Source organism: Paraphaeosphaeria sporulosa (genome assembly GCF_001642045.1).
Source record: "Paraphaeosphaeria sporulosa strain AP3s5-JAC2a unplaced genomic scaffold CC84scaffold_16, whole genome shotgun sequence".
NCBI lineage: Eukaryota > Fungi > Ascomycota > Dothideomycetes > Pleosporales > Didymosphaeriaceae > Paraphaeosphaeria > Paraphaeosphaeria sporulosa.
The window spans coordinates 82,098-100,728 of record NW_017253375.1 but is presented as its reverse complement, the minus strand read 5'-3'; the positions used below and the strand labels follow the sequence as shown (position 1 = coordinate 100,728).

The following is an 18,631-nucleotide window of genomic DNA, read 5'->3' as shown; positions in this document are numbered from 1 at the left end:
CACGTTCCCCATTCCTTCCCCGCCTTCCTAGCTCCAAAAGCCAACATCCTATCGAGCTCCTCCCACGCTGCGTCTGGGCTCTTGCTCGAGGTGGCAAGCACAAGGGGATCGCGGAAGTGGTCACCATAGTCTTTCGTCACATAGCAGATATAGTATTCGAAGTCTTCGGTCTCGATGTTGATGTCGTGTGAGGTTTCTGAGACCCAGATTTTCTGGCAGTTTGTTTGCATGCGTGAGCCGCGGGAGAAGCATAATGTTTTGTTGGTGGACATGGTTCGGAGGGCCTGGTAGCGTTGAACGCAAAATCTTCAGTCCTATGGAGAGACAAACAGTTTAGGAGTGAGGTGTAGATGTGTTGGAGGGCGGATGCCGTGCAATGAAGAGAAGCTGGGGGACACACTGGGGTGTTAAGAATTTATTTATGATTTCTTCACGACTCTGAAAAGGATGTGGGTGTGGAGTGTACAATCGATACCGCCCTTGCGGTGACAGCACAACAATGTGTGTGGTATTACCTCAGGATTCTTTTTCCTTTCCGTCATTTTAACAGTCCAGAGATAGCTCAATTTGTTTTAGTCGAAGCATGATTGCCACCTTTCTTAGAAAAACAGTGGTGATATCCCCCACATATAATCGATGGAAAGAACAACGTGCACAATTGCATATAACTTGCTGAGAATTCTACCTAACCCAAGCCCGAGTGCGCAGTACCAATAACACAATACTCTTGCAAACAAATTCAGTTAGTCTTGTATCGGGTGAGTGGTGACGGGTGTCGGTGTCCATTGTTTACCGGTTGCTCCTGGCAACGCGCTCCGCTGGCGCCGATCCTGAATACGCGAACCACCAGTTCTCACTCCAACCCACCACCGCCGCATCCCTACAACGAACAGCCGCCGGACCGCACCGCACCGCGCCTTATGTATGGAAAACTAACCCTACAGTCGACATTCGCTATCCGGAGTCAATTCACACGCCCGCACAGCTCGCGGTAGCCCAGAGTGCAATCACGCTCGCGACCGACGCGCCGCCTCAAATCACCATGGCCACGGCCTCGCCCACCCCTATGGGCTCCTACAGCAGCCTCGGGCGCATGCGCTCGCACTCAAATGTGCGGCCCCGCAGAGACTCGCCGCTCAGCGTGCTGGGCCAGAGCCAGGGCTTCTCGGCGAATGCGCCCATGATGCAAAACATCGACATTGGCGATTCGTCCGATGACGAGATCCCGCAGCCCATGAAGCTCAGCGCGCTCACCACCGCGCTGCTGGCACAGAACGAGGCCAACTCGCCTGAAAGGGTACGAAAGCCAAAATTACGCGTCTCGCGCAGTGGGTCGGGCACGCCCGTGCACGATACCGTCACACCTGCCCCCAGTCTGCGCATCAAGAGGGTACCGCTGCGAGGCGCGCCCATGAGGAGATCACGACGGACGCCGCAGAGCGAAGATGAAAAGCATCCACCCTCACAGGACCAGGAAAACATCGTCCCTATGTCGGTAGTAAAATCGGATCCCAAGGATGCCGTCCACTCTGGCCTGAAGGTTCCGGACTCCATCATGAAGACAGCAGACCACGACATGCAACCCCCGCGACAGCCTCTGTCACCCATCCAGAGACAGGAAAGACCAATGCCATTACAGTCGATAAGCGCGAATACCCCGAGAAGACCGGCGCCTCCCCCACCACCGAAGATGTCTGCGCTTGAGACTGCAACCGCTAGTGCTGGTGCTGCAACGACCAAGACTAGAGAGCGCAAGAAGAGGAGCCTCGTGACCATCCACAACAAAACCTACCAGCTCATGGACCGGATAGGGAAGGGGGGCAGTTCAGTCGTCATGCGCGTCATGGCAGAAAATTACAAGCTGCTTGCGCTGAAGAGAGTAAAGCTTGATGATGCAGACGAAGCTGCTGTTATAGGCTACAAGGGCGAGATTGATTTGTTGGAGAAGCTGAAGAATGTGGAGAGAGTGGTGAAGCTGTACGACTGGGAGCTCGACAATGACCGACAGATTCTGCACGTGGTATGTTGAGCCTTTTTCTCCCTCGCCCGTTCGTCGCGTCTGGTAGAAGATGGTTGCTAACTCTTCCAGCTTTTGGAACTAGGGGAATCAGATCTCGCCCGCATCATGCGCCTCAAGAATGATGCTGCAGACGCGAAGCTCGATCTCAACTTTACGCGCTACTACTGGAGGGAAATGCTGTCCTGTGTTGATGCTGTCCACGATTACGACATTGTTCACTCAGACCTCAAGCCCGCCAACTTTGTCCTTGTGCAGGGGTCTCTCAAGCTCATCGACTTCGGAATCGCAAACGCCATCGAGACTGACCACACCGTCAACGTCCACCGAGACGCACATATCGGAACCCCGAATTACATGTCCCCGGAAAGTCTCGAAGACAGTGCCGGCGGAGCACGAGGCAAGCTTGCAAATGGCGAGGGCCCCAAAGACATGAAGCTCGGCAAGCCCAGCGACGTCTGGAGTCTGGGCTGCATCCTGTACCAAATGGTCTATGGTCAATGTCCCTTCGCACACATCCCGAATCAAATGGGCCGCGTCCTTGCCATCGTCAACCGCGACTACGAAATCGAGTTTCGGGATTACGGCATCGGCGGTGCTCCGGTCCCGCCAGGCCTTAAGCGCACGCTACGCATGTGTCTTAACCGCGATCCCTCACAGCGACCTACCATCAAGCAGCTTCTCGACGGCGTGGACACGTTTATTTTCCCTGAGAACGCCGGGGTGCCTGTCTCGAAGGAGCTCCTCAGCAACATCGTCTGGAAGATCGTAGATCGTTGCCGCGACCCGAGCAAGCCGCCTGTCACGCATGAGGAAATTATGAAGGGGTATCCCGAGAGTTTTTACGCCAAGATACAGGAGATTCTGGAGGATCCTTATCAGGGTCGCAGGACGTGACATGTTCATTGGGCTTGTTCAATTTCTGGTTTGGCAACGGTTCAAGCGTTCGAGCGAGCGCATTTCCTCTCCTGCATTTGCATTCCTGGCGCGCGATGCGTGGCCCTCGTGCATTTTCTGCAACACGCTACAAGATCTATTAATGACGGGATATTACGGCGTTTTTGTTTCGCGGCTGGTTTGGCTTTTTTGGATTACCACTATTCCCCACTTCGCGAGGGCATTGTTTATTTTGCGTTGCTTTGAATGTTTTTGCAGCGGTCTTGACCGGAGGGATGCCATTACTTGTGCATAGGCGCTTCAGTCCATGTTACTTGGTTAGAGGATGCGGATGGGCCCGCGTCTGGTTGTATATACCGCGATTGAGAGGGGAAGGGTTGGGTAAAGTGTAGAGAGTTGATGAAGCGAAGACGTTCATACTGCAGACTTGCGCTGTGCTCTTTAATCTTCAGTGGCTGTGATGGAATGTGGTGCGACGAAGTGCAAGCTGGTGGACTATTGTGATCCACGGGTATTGGCTGACAAGGCAGCCCGGCAGGAGCTGGGTTACGTACGCGCAGTGCAAGCTCAAGGGCGTTCGATCGGTCTAGTTGAGGCACACGCAGTCACTGCAGTGTCCCGAAACCCTTGTTAGACCTCACGGCCACGCGAAGTCTCACTTTACTAGCATCCACCCTTTGATCGGAATGTGCAGGCCATGGAACGACGCGGGTCATGGTGGAAATCGGAGAGAGGGAAGGTGATTCTTGCGGTTGGGATCAAGGATGTGACGCCGATTGTCCCTGTCTCCTCAGTAGGTGATGAGTAAGTACTATAGGCTCGAGAGGCGCAAGTTGCTGCGTGTGGTAACGCCTAAGGGGTACGCATTATGCAGCCTCGCGTGCAGGGACAGGAACAGGTGGAAGTATCGTCGATGGTCGTGAAGCAGTGTGGGCGGAAAACTCAAAGGGAAAGGAAGAGGGAGTGTTCTGGACGATAGGGATGGAGACGTGTGGAGTTGGCGATTCTGAGGGACTTGGCCTTCAGACTATCAATACCTTTCGCGATGAGCTTTGCGCGCTCGTATCTCCGCTTCCGACTTTCATCGACGAGACCAGCGTGATTGTCTAGAAAGGCATCTAGCCCCGCTATGGTAGCCGCACAATTCTCGCTCGATACGAAGCGTCTGACTCGATCCAGTACTCTGTGGAGGATATCGACATGGTTGAGGAGTGCTCCATAGTCGCCTCGGGCTGATTTGCACTTTGATATAACTTAGAATTTGCATGCTTGGTAAAACGCGCAAGTAGCTTACAATCGAAGTCCCCGATAGCGAAGCCGAAACTTATTCTGGTTCTCGGGCCAATCCAGCCAAATTGCCCATAAAATCAATAGTTTGGAGGAATGAGGAGTAGGTACGTGTCTCTCTAAAGGCAAACGAGTGGTTGTCAAGTGCGAATCCACAATGGACTCGACAATAGAACGGACATGCCATCGATAACCCTCTCACCCGCTTGTGCCACTACCACCCGTCCATGCATATATGAAACCTAGGTGTTCCGATCAGTCCCGGTTGTGTGACAGCCACGGTCGCGCTCGGAGAATGAAGGTCGGCAATGCTATTGTATCAATATGACCACGGACAATCCATGCATATACAGTGCGGCGTAGCATCGTGTACACTGCGCGTAGAGACATGTCCGAGTACGTGTCATGGGTCTTCATGAAACGTGATGGTGTCCGATTACCCCTGTTCAGTGATCAGCGCAACGTTTGGATCAATGCTGTTCGAGCAGACATTTTTCGATTTGCCGGTTGCACGTGGCCCCCGCCGGAACGAGTGCTTGTGGTAGCACATGCATCTTCTAATGAAGAAAAAGTCGTGCCGATTCGAGTATGTTCAGCTACAGAGAACGCGTAAGAATATTTTCAGTAAAGTCAGATCAGCTAGATTCTGCTCAACTTCCATAAAATAGACAGAGTCAACCACATTAAACCCGGGCACAACCTATCTTCTCGTCCCCGCGGCTCCTAGCACATCTCATAAAAATGCACATTATTGTCGGATAATGCTGCTCCAGGAACACTGCTTGACCAGACAGCGAGACTAACCAGACCATATATCCTTCAGCCTCTCATCCCCCCCACATTCCCCCCTACCCTCTCTCCTTCCTTACCATCTTCATCTGCCCTCTCCGCACTCTCCTTCCTTGTCTCCTCACTCATCTCCTCCAATATCCTAACCCCTTCCTCCCAATCCTTCAAATCCTCATCCAGCACCTTCAAATTCTGCTCACACACAAACCACAACTGCTCCACGTCCTCCCGAAACGGACTTTCCGTCCTCCACCTCCACCTGCCCCTCCCGCCTCCCCTACCCGCACCAAAATTATTCACCAATCGCTCTAGAATTGCGCAATTGGTACGGTTAATCTTCCGCCTCCACATCGTCTGCACCGTCGCCAGCACCGCGGTCTCCCGCTTCCAGCACAGATTCAGCGTCCGCCTCGAGACCTCGAGCATGTCCCGGAGCATGGAGTTTTCCTGCTCCGCACTCCTCAGCGCGGTAGAAAGCTTGTGGTTCTCTGTGTTGATCTCTGTCCAGTGCGCCAGGGTGCGCGGGAGGAGGTCGTGCTCGTAGTAGTCGCCGCGGTCGGTGAGGTCGGCGATGAGGGCGTTGAGTTCTCCGATGGAGGAGGCTTGGGCGGCGAGGAGGGTGGTGTAGTAGGGGAGGGCGGTGGTGGGGCTGGGGGTGCGGGAGTGTGTGAGGTGAATGAAGGCTTGGGCTTCATCTTCGGTGGGGAGGGTAGTGCGTGGCGGTGGTGGTAGGAACGAGGCGGAACTAGGGCGGATAGGTGATGGGGAGTGCAATGTGCTGTTTGGTCCTGGGGGTGGTGGGCGGTGGTCATCGAGAGGCCATTCGTCTTCGATGGTAACGGGACAGCCTTGCTTCCGAGGAGGTCCAGATCCTGCGGTCTTAGATCTCGAGCGAATCTGTTTCTGCTCCTGGGTGCCAGTAAGCTCTCTTTCTCCCTCACTGTCCGCTGACTTGGCATCTGTCGCTCTCTTCTCATTCTTAAATGCCGGATGATCCTTTATACCCGGCGCATTTGCGGTCCTCGCCTTCCTCATCGCCTCTTCCAGCGTATACCCTTCAGGCGTAGACCCTATCAGAGACTCTGGCGGCGAAAGGTCTTCCGAATCTCCGCCCGCTGATTCAAGCCCGGAATACAGATACGCCTGCTCCAGCTCGGCCACATTCGACCGCAGTGTGTCCCCCTCCCAAACCGCTCCCTGAACATCCACCACCTCGCTCGTCGTCTCCCCAAGACTTGCGCCTGACCTCTCCGTCCCCCGAGCGTAGCCACCAAGTGGCTCCAACCCAGCTGTAGAAGTAACTCTATGCTTTCCCACGGGATCCGCCTTGGCAAACTTCTCAACATTCCCCAGCACATTCGGCGGCAGCTTAAACTCAAAAGGACCAAAGTGTTGCGTGTGCGATCCTAAATTGACTTCGAAAGGCGCGTACAGAGGTTCGAACGAGATAAGTCTAGCTCGGCCGCCACCACGCATCTCGCGTGCAGCGTATTCGCGCTCTCCGGTCATTACATCCAGCGACTGACCAGCGTCGTGCTGGACACTGGCAGGCTCGAAGTGCGCTTTTCTGAGAGATGATTCGCGTTTCGACCACGGCGGGGTCGGCGGCTTGTACAAATCCCAACTCGAAAGCATCGACAAAGACGGCGACACAGACCTTTCCCCTTCACCCCTCTGCTCGCCAAAGGTAAAGTCTAACTCCACCGGTCCACCACCCGGCAATTTCTGCCTCTCCCCAGCCCCATCCCCCTCCTTACCAACGGCGAGGTCCTGCACCTCCGTCCCACGTCTCCTCTCGATTTCTGCCTCTCTCATACGTTCATCCTCGTCACATGGCAAGCCCAACTCCCTAACCCAATATCCCGTACCCGTTCCTTGCACGCTTCCCAGGTCATCGTACGCCGGCACCCCCTCACCATCCCTCTCTTCAAGCGCACTGTTCCAGAAGACGTCGTCGCGTTCGTAATCAGCCACAGACGGCTCGTCCGCACCCGCGTCTGGGAGGTGTGGGAGGTCGCGTGAAGGACGATGGTGAGGGTGGGAAGAGAACAGTGGAGGGGGAATAAGCGACGGGTGCGGAGAGGGAGGGGGAGACGCGACGGTCTGTTTTCTTGTGTCGGGGGCCATTTGACGCTTGTGCGGGATGTCGGTGGTACTGTATTGCATATCTGTACAGTCAAGGCCCAGAGCTGGTAAAGGAGGAAATGGCGAATTCGCAACGGTTCGTTGCGGCGTGTGAGAATGCGGTGCAAGGGCGGTGTCGCGCACATATGGTACGTTGTGCGGGTTGGTCGCTGTGAAGTGTTGATCGACATGTTGCGTTTGTGGTCGAGCTGGCGTGCTTGCGATCACTGTGCGATTGCTCTCGACCGTGGAGACGTCCAATAGCCATAACCGTCACACGCATCTATCACGAGCAAAAGTCCAAGTGACATTCGTCAAGTACCAGTTACATCGATTACCAATAGGGGTGTGAATACTAAGCTCTATACTGACAACTGTCTGTCACCGTACTGAAACACCATTCTGTGAGCCACTCACTAACTTTCGAAGGCAACCGGTCATGAAAAACTACAGCGCTGCTAAGAGCCGCCGTGACGAGAGGAACCCCTAACATCCGTCCCCAAGCACCGTAGCTATGCAAGTCGAAAATGCACGTTAACAAACAAACAACGCCCCCTGTGGTATGCCGTGAATCCAGTCCAACCGAACAACTCCGTAAGCATGATCATAATCGTGAAAGCTCAGCTCAGTACTTCTTCTTCGCCGCCGCGGCCTTATTCATAGCGGCCAGACGCTTCCTACGCTCTTCTTTTTCTCGCTTGAGGGCGTTCTCTTCGGCCAACGCTTCGGCGTCTTCCCGTTTGGCGGCCTTGAGTGCCTCGGCTTCTTCCCGCTCCACGTCCCAGATGCCGCCCTCCATATCGGAGGAGCCATCGGATGCGTAGTCTTCTTCGTCATCGTCCATCTCAGAAAGGTCCGACCAGTTGGCGTACCCGGCGTAACGATCCTGGGCGGGCTTGGGCTTCTTCTTAATGGCAGCAGCGGGCCCACCAGGTCGGGCAGCAGACGATGCAGCAGCAGCAGGACGGGCTGTTCCCTTGTAACCAATCTCGGCGGGCTTCTTGGCAGGGCGGGCGGTGCCTTGGTATCCGAGGTCGGCAGGTTTCCGCTTCTCTTGCAACGTGCTGGCCGCGCCTGCTTTCGGAGCAGAAGCTCGCCCCGGGGGCCCAGCAACTGGTTGCTTCCCCTTCGGACCTGCTTTGGCGGCAAGTCGGGCAGCCTCCCGCTCCTTCTTGGACATGATTTTGACCGGCTCGGGCTTGACTGGAGGGGCAACAGGCTTCGTAGCATCCCTCTGTTTGGCCTTCTGCAACATGGCCAAATAACCTCCCACCTTTTTCACTGGTGCAGCCGATGCAGCCGATGCAGCTGAAGTGGGCTTCGGCGCAGTCGGTCGAGAGGCAGGCGATGCGGTCTTGGCAGATTGTCCAGCACCAGCAGGTAAAGGCTTCTTGACTTGCGGATTCGCAGCTTTGGATGCACCCAAGCCGGCGGTCCCTCGGTAGGGCATTGAAGTGGTGGGTGTGGTAGAGGTCGATCGTGACCCGGCAGGGGCGGAACCCGACCGAGCGCCGTTCGTGGTGGCCAGCGGCGCAGGCGCATCTTTCCGGGGTATCTTGTTCTGTCCTACATCGCCTGGGTTGGAAGCTTTACGCTTAAGCGCGGACGCTTCGGGGGTTCCGTTCGCGGGCTGGGCAGGGCGCTGCGGCGGGCGCTGCCCCGTGGCAGGTTTCGGGGAACCGGTACCCAGGCGCTGGACTGGGGCCGTATTCTTGAAGATGGTCGCTTTGCTCGGGTCGATCGAGGTCAGGATATCGGCGAGGGGCTGGCTAGGTCAGCAAAGCGGCTTCCGCTTGAACGCCAGGCGGCTCACGTTCATGGTGGGCGACAGTTCTGCAGTTGACTCAGGGCTACTGGTCGTATGTAGCGGAAAAGCAGTCGATCATGCTTCCGTGGCGCGTGTTTGTAGGGCAAGCGGTGGCGCCGAGCAAACGCACGCGCAAGGACAGCGGGATCACAGCGCCCTGGAGGAATAAAACACACGGAGCGCGTGGGCAGCGTCAAGAGTGGCGGTCCTTATAAAGGCGAACAAGGCGCCGGAACCAGAGCTAATCCGGCGCCGGCACCACCAGCCCCCAACAGGCTTAGCCCGTGCTAGCGCACTCACGTATGCGAATATTCGTCGCGCGGGTCGAACTTTCTTGAACTGCAACCACATCGAGAACTCGAAGTCTCAGTCTCCGGTCATACGGTATGTTCGAGCGCGGCTGTCGCGATAGGAAAGCACACGCATGCTAACGCGCGCAGGTTAAATCGATTGTACTCAGTTCTTTTTCTCGACGACAATCACACATCCACAATGAAGCACCTCGCAGCCTACCTCCTCCTCGGCCTTGGTGGCAACACCTCGCCCTCCGCCTCCGACATCAAGGATGTGCTCAGCTCTGTCGGTATTGAGGCCGACAGCGAGCGCCTCGACAAGCTCCTCTCCGAGCTCGAGGGCAAGGACATCAACGAGGTAAGCCACCATCCGTTCCACCTAAAAATAATGTATCTAACGATTCCCAGCTCATCGCCTCTGGCTCCGAGAAGCTCGCCTCCGTCCCGTCCGGCGGCTCCGGCGCCGCCGCTGCCGGTGGTGCTGCTGCCGGCGGCGCTGCCCCCGCTGAGGAGGCCGCTGCCGCTCCCGCTGAGGAGGAGAAGGAGGAGTCCGACGACGACATGGGCTTCGGTCTCTTCGACTAAGCGTCTCGCCAATCTTCCGCTGCCAACGAAACACGATCATGCCAACCTCCCATTTACTTGGGGTTATGAGAACCACGCGGGACGACCATGGGCATTTTTTGGGCGGTGTCGAGCGCGCTGTCAGTGGTATTGTGGGCGCTCGCTTCGGCTGCTGGCCGGGCTGTGTCGCTAGATACATTGAATGAAAGTCATGCACCCTCATACTGCTCACAAAACTTGATGAACTTTTCATTGGTGACGTACCGTGCAAGCACTTGCAGATAGGTTGTGCATACGTTCCATCTGATCCACGGCAAACTGAATCCACTACGTTATTGACATGCCCAAGACACCTGTCCACCATTAACGCCGATGTATAGACTGGTAACACAAGTCACAACCCACATTGATGTACATGCATAGGCTACGCTAACGTCTAATCAAGCTCAAGCACCTGGTATTATTTTTTAAAGTCCTGCATCGACACTCAACACCAGCCCGCTCGCAACTCCGATCCCTTTGCCTAGATTTGTGTCAGTCAAATAGCATGGGCATCAGTCCAAAAGCCGATATCGTCCCCAAGCCCAATGGTCATGCCTTGGGAAATGGAGTATCATGGCGTAACTCTCTATCTTGAGGTTAACCCTCAGCATCGCGCATGCCATCTGATGATGGCGGACAGTAAGCGTGCCGTTTTCGAGCGCGATGCCCGTGTGGAGACAGCGTCAAGCACGCACCCAAGCACCGCCAGCACCAACGAGTTTCTCTTGCCCAGTCTCAAGGGCAGGGTGGCCAGGCCGTCTTTCGCATCCTCCGCAATGTCCCCGATGTCACGCGTGTCTCGCGGAAAAACTGGTAGAGCATGGCACGAGCGAGGCGTCTGCGACGCACAGCTTCGTGGCTGCACTGGGAACCTCCACTGGCGCAGTAGTACGCCGCGCAGCTGAGAGGGGCCAGATTCGAACGACTGCGCAGACGAGGCTGCCCGCTCGTATGCACCACAGGTATGGTACGTGTCAAGGTTTTTGGCTTAGCCAACTCGAGTCCTCCTGTGCGTGAGGACTGCAGGACACAGGGCGCGCCCCACAGCAGGCCCAAGGGGAAGAAACGGTATACCACGACAGAAGCCTCGACGCCGCACATGATGGTGCACCAGAGGACTACGGCCTAGGCGCCATAAGGCAGGGTCCTCGTCACCCCGTTCCCGGGGCGGTCTTGCGGCGGAATGTCTTTGTATGTGTCCATGGCTGTGGAGGAACGATGAGGTTGGCATTAGTTGCGACGCGATACACTCAGGTGCAGGACGAGCCGGGACATACAGTCTACCAGGCCGGAGATGGTGCCTATGAGCCCTAGGAGATAGCCCGGGAATTGGTACGAGCCAGTGGCGTTTGTATGGCGCCAACTGAGGGTGTCAAATGGACCTAGCCCATTAAGGCGGGCATCACGCCTAGGCTGTAGAAGGTGTTTGCTCAGGGCATGTTTGCAGTCAGTGAGGAGCAGAGTTCTGCTTATGGTCAATTGTTTCGGCGCTTGCGAGCGGAAGCGCAACCCCTAGCAAACGCACACTGATAGACATTGTTATTTCATGTGAACGTTGAGCTCCGGCGGGGCTGCTCAGGACTGCCTGGTGAGGTGCTGCGATTGACGGATGGAACCGGTGGAGGAGCAGACGGACATCGTGTCCAGGCGTGCGTCGACTGATCACAGCAAGGTGGACGATAGGCGGTGCACGAAGTCACGGTACTTGATCTCACTGCAGAGTTAACCGGTACTGCGTGCTCATCCACTCTCAAAGTGATCAGCAAGACTTTGGAATAACATAGTACATGCAGTCTGTAGAACTGATAAGCCATTTCCGATATGCCATGCCAACGCCATTGCCTCGTGTTCAAGTATACACACTCCACCACCGTCCCGTGGTTACGCAGTACCGTGGGGTGGTTGGTCTCGATGCAGAGTCAACGGGTACTGCCTATTCATGGCATCCTCAAAGCCATCACAGATACTCGAAAATGACATGGTGCAGTCTTAGAATTAGTAATGCTCTACGCAATGCCGTCTCCCGAACCAGGGTATACCCAAACAATCTACAGAAACCCATACCAACCAAACATGGATGCTCACTTGCCGACCCTAAACTCGGCCTTGCCAAACATGCCCAAGGCTTTCCTGAACACCAAATAATTGACCCCCTTGTTATCCGGCAGGTGGAAAATCTCCGTCAACCGCAGCTGCCAGGGCGGATACCCCATCAGCCTCACCGTCGGGCCAAACAGCACCAGCAGATCCGGCTCGCTGCTCACATAATCCGACAGCTCTGCGTTGATGAGGGGGATGTCGATCTGCTTGGGGTCGATGTCTGATTTCTGGGCCATGGAGGCCAGGGTGACGGTGAGGTCGACGAGGGTGGCGCGGCCGTCGTGCTCGGAGAGGAGGAGCACGGTGAGGTGGGGGCGGGAGGTGGTGGCGCCGTTCTCGGTGGGCTCGGTCGAGGGCGTGCCGGGCGGGGAGTAGGAGATTGTGTGCGGGGCTTTGACGGTGAGGGTGGGGCGGCGGCGGGTGCCGAAGTAGGACTCGAGGTTCTTTTCGATGGCGGCGTGGAGTTGGGGGACGTAGTTCTTCAGGACGCCTGGCAGCAGGGTCTGTTAGTCTGCACGCGAGGGAGGGGGCATGGGGACGCACCGGTGCGCTCGTAGATGCTGAGGAGGGGGATGCCTGCGCTCGCGGTCCAGGCGGCAATCTCGCAGGCGTCCTGCACGAGGCCCTCGAGCCCGGCGGTGCCCTGGTCCTCGTCGTCGTCGCGGTGCTCGAGGACCACGCTGATGTGCTTGGGGAGCTGCTCGACGTTCTTGACGTCGTTGACGATCCACTCGGGCGTGTGGTGGTGGTGCCTGAGCACGCCGCGCACCTTGTAGGAAAAGAGGCGCCAGGAGCGGCGGAAGCGGAAGAATATGCTGAAGACGAAGGCGATTACGGCGTGGAGGACGATGTGGAGCACGGTGCGGACGGGCGTGGGTTTCGGCCTGGGCGCCGCGGTGGTGCGCTGCGAGAGCCTGGGGCTCTTTGGCGACTTGAGGGGCGCTGCCTCGATGGGTGCGGGCGGGAGGAAGGGCTGCAGCATCTGCTCGCGCTCGTGTGCGGTCAATTGCTTCCCGTTGACGACGCCTCTGCGGAAGGCCAGCTCCTCGCGCTTGGTGATGCCCGTGGACGCCATTGCGGCGGGTCTCGAGTGGTCTGCGGATCCGGCGGGCGAAGGAGAGAATGGGCAACGTGCGGGCGGAGGAGCAACGGAGTGTCGCGGGTCGAGGCGCCTCGTGCAGGTTTACAAGTCTCCGCGCAGGGCCATGTGCGGTGAGGCTGGTGCGCCCAAGTGGCGCCGACAGAGCCGAAGCCAAGAGCACTGCTGCTGCTCAGCCATGCTGGGAGGGGCAATTGCGTATGCGCGACGCAACTGCTGAGGCGTGCCGGCCCAAGTGTCCTGGTCGCCAGCGGCGCCAGCCCGAGCCCGCGCTGACGTCTCGTCTCCAGCGGCTCTGGGTGGCGGCGAGTTCCCCAAAGCGCGCGCGCTGCGGGGAGGCACAAGCCACCCCCAACCGCCACGGGCCGCCGCGACTCGACGCCCGCCGTGCATCGCGGCTCCGCACCAGGCGAGATTCTCGATACTCGCCATCCTGCGCAGAGCATCCTGGCCGCTACGGCTCTCGCGTGCCTGCTCCCGCCCGCCCATGCGCCCCCGGTAGCCCGCCACCATGTCCCGCCCCAGCGCAGACGCCGCGTCGATGCTGTCGTACACGGGCTCGACCAGAGGCCCCGGGCGCGGCTTCACCTTCTCGCTCGACAACTTCGCCAACCGCGACTTCATCGTCAAGGACTTCGTCGAGGCCCTCTCCGACAGCGCCACCCCGGCCTCGCGCAAGTCGGCGCCCGGCGGCAGCCAGACGCACTTCGACCCCAAGCCGCTGATCCGCGCCTTCGAGCACGCCCTGGGCCGCCTCAACAGCCTGTCCGAGGACCTCGAGGAGCGCGAGAACGAGCTCTCGGGCGCCGTGCGCCGCGCCGAGGCCCAGCACGGCGCCAACGCAGAGTCGCTGGGCCGGAAGCTCAACCAGGCCGTCGACCGCTTCGCCCGCCTCGACAACTCGCTCAACGGCAGCGGCGGCGACGACGCCTACGCCGACGCCGGCGGAAATGTCGCCGTGCGCATTGGCGAGAGGCTCGAGGAGCTGGACCGCCAGCTCAAGCGCTCCAACGACGCCAAGTTCCTGATCCTCTGCTGGCAAGAGGTCAGCCAGCGCGGCACCCTGGAGACGCTCGAGGACGTGAAGCGCCGCAACGACATCGTCGAGTGTGCCCGCATAGCGCGCCAGCTGCTGAAGATCAGCTCCCGCCTCGACCCAGACAGCACCCAGGGCGTCAACGGGAGCGCCGCAAACGGCGTCAAGAGGCGGCCAGGGCCGTCCAAGTACCCCACCAAAGAGATCATCGAGAAGTTTCTGGAGAACCTCGAGCAGGATCTCCTGGCCAAGTTCGACGACTGCTTGAGACGCGCCAACTACGAAGGCATGCGCGAGTGCGCAATCACGCTCAAGGACTTCAACGACGGCTCCAGCGTCATCGCCACATACGTCAACCAGCATTCCTTCTTCATCGACCGGACTCAGCTGGTCACGGACGAGCTGGCCGAAGACACGGAGACATGGGACCGCCTTCAGGATCCAGACGCAGAGCCGCCTGGTGTGGAACCCAGCCTGCAGTCGCTGATTGATGAAGTCAAGATTGTCGTGCAGGACGAGTCGGCCATCATCAAGCGAGCCTTTCCCTACTACGAGGAGGTCCTCATCAGGTTCCTGCAGAGGATCTTCCAGCAGTCCATCCAACAACGGCTGGAGATGGTGCTCGAGAAGGCGAATGAGCTGTCGTCATTGGCCTTCCTGCGCCAGCTGCAGGCTTCGAGGAGCTACATCACCACGTTGGTAGACGACCTCAAGGCACACGGCCTGACCGAGGCGCCCGAGCCCGTGACGTCGCAGATCGCTGCAACGTTAGACCAACAGTTGGAAGAGCTTTTCGTGCCCTACTTTGTTGGGTCATCCTATATCGAAAGAGAAAAGAGGAATCTGGAAGAGCTCTACTCCTCTCTGCTTCTCAAATTCACCTCATACCACGAACAGCGGCGGAGAATGCCGACATCGTACTTTGGCTCACTCGCCCAGCGAGGCAAAGAGTTTGCCGCCTCCGCGCGTGACGCATACATGGAGCGTCTCGACAGCGCAGATCTGCCCACCACGCAGAAAGCCATGTTGCTCAGGATCGCCGGTCTCAAGGAAGACCAGAGCGACAAGAAGAACATCGAGACCACAGAAGAAGACGGGAAGCTGTCGATACCAGCCGCGAAGCGTATGCTCAAGTGGCTCGCCGAGGGTGTGGGGCGAGGTTTGGAGCTCTCACCCACAAACGACACACCAAAGGACGTGCAGAATCTGCACAACCTCCTGCTCACCCACGTGGGCGAGTACTACCTCGAAACCGCTCTTGATGCGTAAGTACTCCCTCCATCGCTGACCTCATCGCACTGACTCTCCCAGCGCCTCCGACCACGCCGTCTCCCAAGAAAACATGAAAACCCCGCCAGATCTCACCCACCTCCCCTCCATCCAAACCCTCACCATAATCCTGCACCTCCTCCAAACCACCATCCGCACCATCCTCCTCCCCCTCGCCACGCCCAACCTGACCATCCGCCGCGAAATTGAGAAATCCGCAACAGCCACGATGAACACCCTCGAATCCAAGCTCTCCAACGTCCTCAACATCACGCTGACGGCGACGCTCAACTGGGTCGCAAAGTGCCTCGCGCAGCAGAAGAAGACGGATTTCCGGCCAAAGGACGACATGGATCTCATGGCGGCGAGTTCCGAGACGCCCGCGTGCCAGGCGGTGTGCCAGTTCCTGACGCGCGTCGCGACACAAGCCACCGGCGCCCTCACAGGCCGCAATCTCTCGCTATTCCTGTCCGAGCTCGCGCTCGGCCTGCGCTCCCTCGTGCTCGGCCACCTGCTCAAATTCACAGTCTCCCAGTTCGGCGGCATCACCGTGTCCAAGGATATGACGCGGTACGCGGATCTGATCCGCACGTGGCCGACCGACCCCGAGGATCTGGAGCCGGGCGCGATGGATGTGCTGGTTGAGGTCGGGCAGCTGTTCATCATCAAGGGGGATGCGCTGAAGTATAAGCTTAGTCTTGCGGGGGCGGAGAAGGGCGAGTTGAAGAAGTATATTCGGCAAAGGGAGGACGGGGGGAGTGTCGAGGTTGTGGCGGCGTTGGGATCATAGTCGGATGGTACAAAGGTGGAGAAGGAGGGGGAGATGGGACCCACGCGTGCGTTGGAGATTTGTGTGCATGCGAAAGGTATACCACAATACATCATGTACATGCGCTACGTCCTCTGTCGCCTAGCTTTCTTGACTGTTTTTCGACCGGGACTGTACATCACCTCCGCCGCGCAACCTTTCACGGTTAAATGACTATGCGCTTGACCTTGCGGAATGGCGTTTACCATGGACTTATCCAATGCGCCCTGCCCTCTTAGACAGTACATCTAGAGCAGCATTAGCAGACTGTGATTCGGGATGTAATCTATCGGATTTGTAGATTTGCGTCTGTAGACTAAGCGGGTCCATTATTTCGCCTCCAGGAGCCTTGTGCCAAATCTATTCTGATCTTTCATATCCTGGACGTCCTGTCAAAGCTGAACAACGACCTGCCCTCTTTCTCGCCGTCTTGCACCACCCACCCGGCTCTCCCTACAACCTCCCCGGCACCCTCTGCCATCTGGCGCAGTGTCATTTCATCTCCATGATTGGCGAGGAAGCGCTTGCTGTTGCTTTTCAGTCGGCCAACAATGTACCCCCTGAGTGGTGTGCCGTCGCGGTTGAACTCTACCGTGTAAGTCTAGGACTGGTTAGCTGGGTGCGTTTCTTTTGGTCGCAAGATCAACCCACCTCGACCTCGGCCTCGCCTTCGGGCCGCTCTTCGATATCCGGAACAGCATTTTCCCGCTGCGGCAGAGACGTCTCTTGCGGATACGCGCCTCTCGTTCGCGGAGCTTTGGACAACACGACCACATGCTGGTAGCTCATCACTCCCCCGTTACACAACACCAGCCCCGTCATCCCCTTCCCCTGCCTGATCGCCCTCGTCATCGCCGTCAGCGCATGCATGCTGTAGTTATTCCCCGCGCCACCAAAGCTCGTCAGCCCGCCCAACAGCGTCAAGCTCTTCTCGCCCCCCGTGATCGGCAGCCCGAGATGCTGCGCCGCCAGCTTCGGCACGATCGGGAAGCACGAGTAGAAGTCGAAGAGATCTATCTCGGAGACGGACTTTTGGGCAAGCGAGAGCGCGGCATCGAGAGACTGCGACATGCACGGCGAAGTGTAGAAGTTGGGACGGTTCCAGAAGAACGCGGCGTCTGAGGCGCCGGCGCCGGAGAGCGGGTACACCCATTTTGATTCGGGGATGCCGAGGTCGCGGGCGTAGGCGGTCGAGGTGAGGATGCAGGCGGCGGCGAGGTTGACCGTATTGAAGGCGTTCATTAGCAGCGGGTCTGCGGTTCGTCAGCCTGAGTCGAAAGAGTATGATATGATGTGCAAGAGAGAGCCTTACAAGGTGAGCATATCATCCTGTTCTTCTTTCCCACAGTGCCGATCTTCTTCTCGTCGTCGTACTGTCCGTAGGACCACGATATCTCATTCTGGCTCGCGACTTTGGAGAATTCGGCGTACAATCTTGCGCTCTCTTCGTGGTTCGCTTTCACGCTCTGGCCTCGGTGTGCTCGGAAGGCATTCTCGTAGAGTGGGTAGACTTGGATGGGCGCGCCAAGGTCGTGTAAAGCGCCGAGATCTTCCAGCATCAGTATCGGCTCTCTTCGAAGCGGTGATTTGCTTACTCTTTCCGAGATCCATGCCAGTCGGCGTGAATACAGACTCTACAGACTCGGCTGGCTTCGTCCAACCCGGCGGTGGCAGCTTGCCTGCCGCCGCACATGCGGTCACTGCGTGCATAAGTACGACTACCTCTGGTTGTTGCTAGTAGTTTTGCGATCTACACTTACAAGACGCCAATGCTTCTCCACCCGCAACAACAGCAAGCTTGGTCTCTCCTCGCGCTATCCGCTTCGCAGCCTCATCAAGTAGTCTCCCCGGCTTCTCACCGCCGTGCTCAGAGTAGAACTTGTACTTCGGCTCCGCGCCTAGTTTCGAGGCTAGTAAGCCTGGCAAATCGGGATATGGCCACGTCCATGTTCTGACTACCGAGATGCTGTCTATCGACGACTGAAGGGCTGTAGGGTCCGATGCTGAAGTATCCTTGATAGCCGCGAGTACTGCTTCGTGGATAAGCACCGCTGGTTCCTTGTGATTCGAGGTACGGTTCTTGATGTCGCCCACACCAATGATCACTGGCGTTTCTGAGACAATCATGTCTTGAGACTAATGTACATCAACTCGCTAAACAACAAGGCATGACATTGCAGAGGGTGCCCCGTTGTTAAGGTCTATATTTCAGGCGCGAGTCGTGATTGGGGATGCGCCCGCGGCGTGGTGTGAGGAGGTGCGGTTTGCCGAGGTACCGTTAGGTACTCGTGGGGTTTACAAGCGTGCTGTGAGTTTCGCAGCGTAGTCCTTCCCCTTCCATCTTCCGGACATTTCTACATACGAACGCGTTGTGCCTTGTTCCTATTCGTGGTAATCCCCAGGTTTTGATGCTCGACTACACACTCACTGTTGGTCTACTAGGCGACCCACTTATTTGTTACGTAGAGAAATTAGCGCAACGCTGGGCTATCACTGGTG

General features: G+C 57.5%; 7 protein-coding genes across 7 annotated transcripts; 3 read left to right on the top strand and 4 right to left on the bottom strand.

The window, feature by feature from the left end:
- The first annotated feature begins 866 nt into the window (after positions 1-866).
- Positions 867-3,324, top strand: CC84DRAFT_1157690 (kinase-like protein). Its single transcript, XM_018177025.1, has 2 exons — positions 867-2,020; positions 2,090-3,324. Exons 1-2 carry the CDS (start codon positions 1,043-1,045, stop codon positions 2,912-2,914), a joined length of 1,803 nt encoding a protein of 600 aa, XP_018029271.1. The 5' UTR covers positions 867-1,042; the 3' UTR covers positions 2,915-3,324.
- A 1,696-nt stretch (positions 3,325-5,020) lies between these two features.
- CC84DRAFT_1223216 (uncharacterized protein) lies at positions 5,021-7,156 on the bottom strand (the record flags this gene model as incomplete). The annotated part of the gene is made up of 1 exon (XM_018183473.1): positions 5,021-7,156. The coding sequence occupies one exon, from the start codon at positions 7,154-7,156 to the stop codon at positions 5,021-5,023; it is 2,136 nt and encodes a 711-aa protein (XP_018029270.1).
- A 583-nt stretch (positions 7,157-7,739) lies between these two features.
- On the bottom strand, positions 7,740-8,933 carry CC84DRAFT_1223215 (uncharacterized protein; the record flags this gene model as incomplete). Its single annotated transcript, XM_018183472.1, has 2 exons — positions 7,740-8,879; positions 8,928-8,933. 2 exons carry the CDS (start codon positions 8,931-8,933, stop codon positions 7,740-7,742), a joined length of 1,146 nt encoding a protein of 381 aa, XP_018029269.1.
- A 345-nt stretch (positions 8,934-9,278) lies between these two features.
- Positions 9,279-9,917, top strand: CC84DRAFT_1169645 (ribosomal protein 60S). Its single transcript, XM_018179712.1, has 3 exons — positions 9,279-9,305; positions 9,362-9,572; positions 9,623-9,917. Exons 2-3 carry the CDS (start codon positions 9,414-9,416, stop codon positions 9,797-9,799), a joined length of 336 nt encoding a protein of 111 aa, XP_018029268.1. The 5' UTR covers positions 9,279-9,305; positions 9,362-9,413; the 3' UTR covers positions 9,800-9,917.
- A 1,850-nt stretch (positions 9,918-11,767) lies between these two features.
- Positions 11,768-13,262, bottom strand: CC84DRAFT_409208 (di-trans,poly-cis-decaprenylcistransferase-like protein). The gene is made up of 2 exons (XM_018186086.1): positions 12,464-13,262; positions 11,768-12,410 (listed from the first exon to the last, which is right to left on the bottom strand). The coding sequence occupies exons 1-2, from the start codon at positions 12,993-12,995 to the stop codon at positions 11,902-11,904; spliced, it is 1,041 nt and encodes a 346-aa protein (XP_018029267.1). The 5' UTR covers positions 12,996-13,262; the 3' UTR covers positions 11,768-11,901.
- On the top strand, positions 13,235-16,480 carry CC84DRAFT_1131571 (exocyst complex component Sec10). Its single transcript, XM_018175905.1, has 2 exons — positions 13,235-15,320; positions 15,367-16,480. Exons 1-2 carry the CDS (start codon positions 13,531-13,533, stop codon positions 16,112-16,114), a joined length of 2,538 nt encoding a protein of 845 aa, XP_018029266.1. The 5' UTR covers positions 13,235-13,530; the 3' UTR covers positions 16,115-16,480.
- On the bottom strand, positions 16,421-18,375 carry CC84DRAFT_1264477 (acetyl-CoA acetyltransferase-like protein). The gene is made up of 5 exons (XM_018185312.1): positions 17,893-18,375; positions 17,728-17,832; positions 17,445-17,681; positions 16,784-17,385; positions 16,421-16,733 (listed from the first exon to the last, which is right to left on the bottom strand). Exons 1-5 carry the CDS (start codon positions 18,257-18,259, stop codon positions 16,506-16,508), a joined length of 1,539 nt encoding a protein of 512 aa, XP_018029265.1. The 5' UTR covers positions 18,260-18,375; the 3' UTR covers positions 16,421-16,505.
- Between the last annotated feature and the right edge of the window lie 256 nt (positions 18,376-18,631).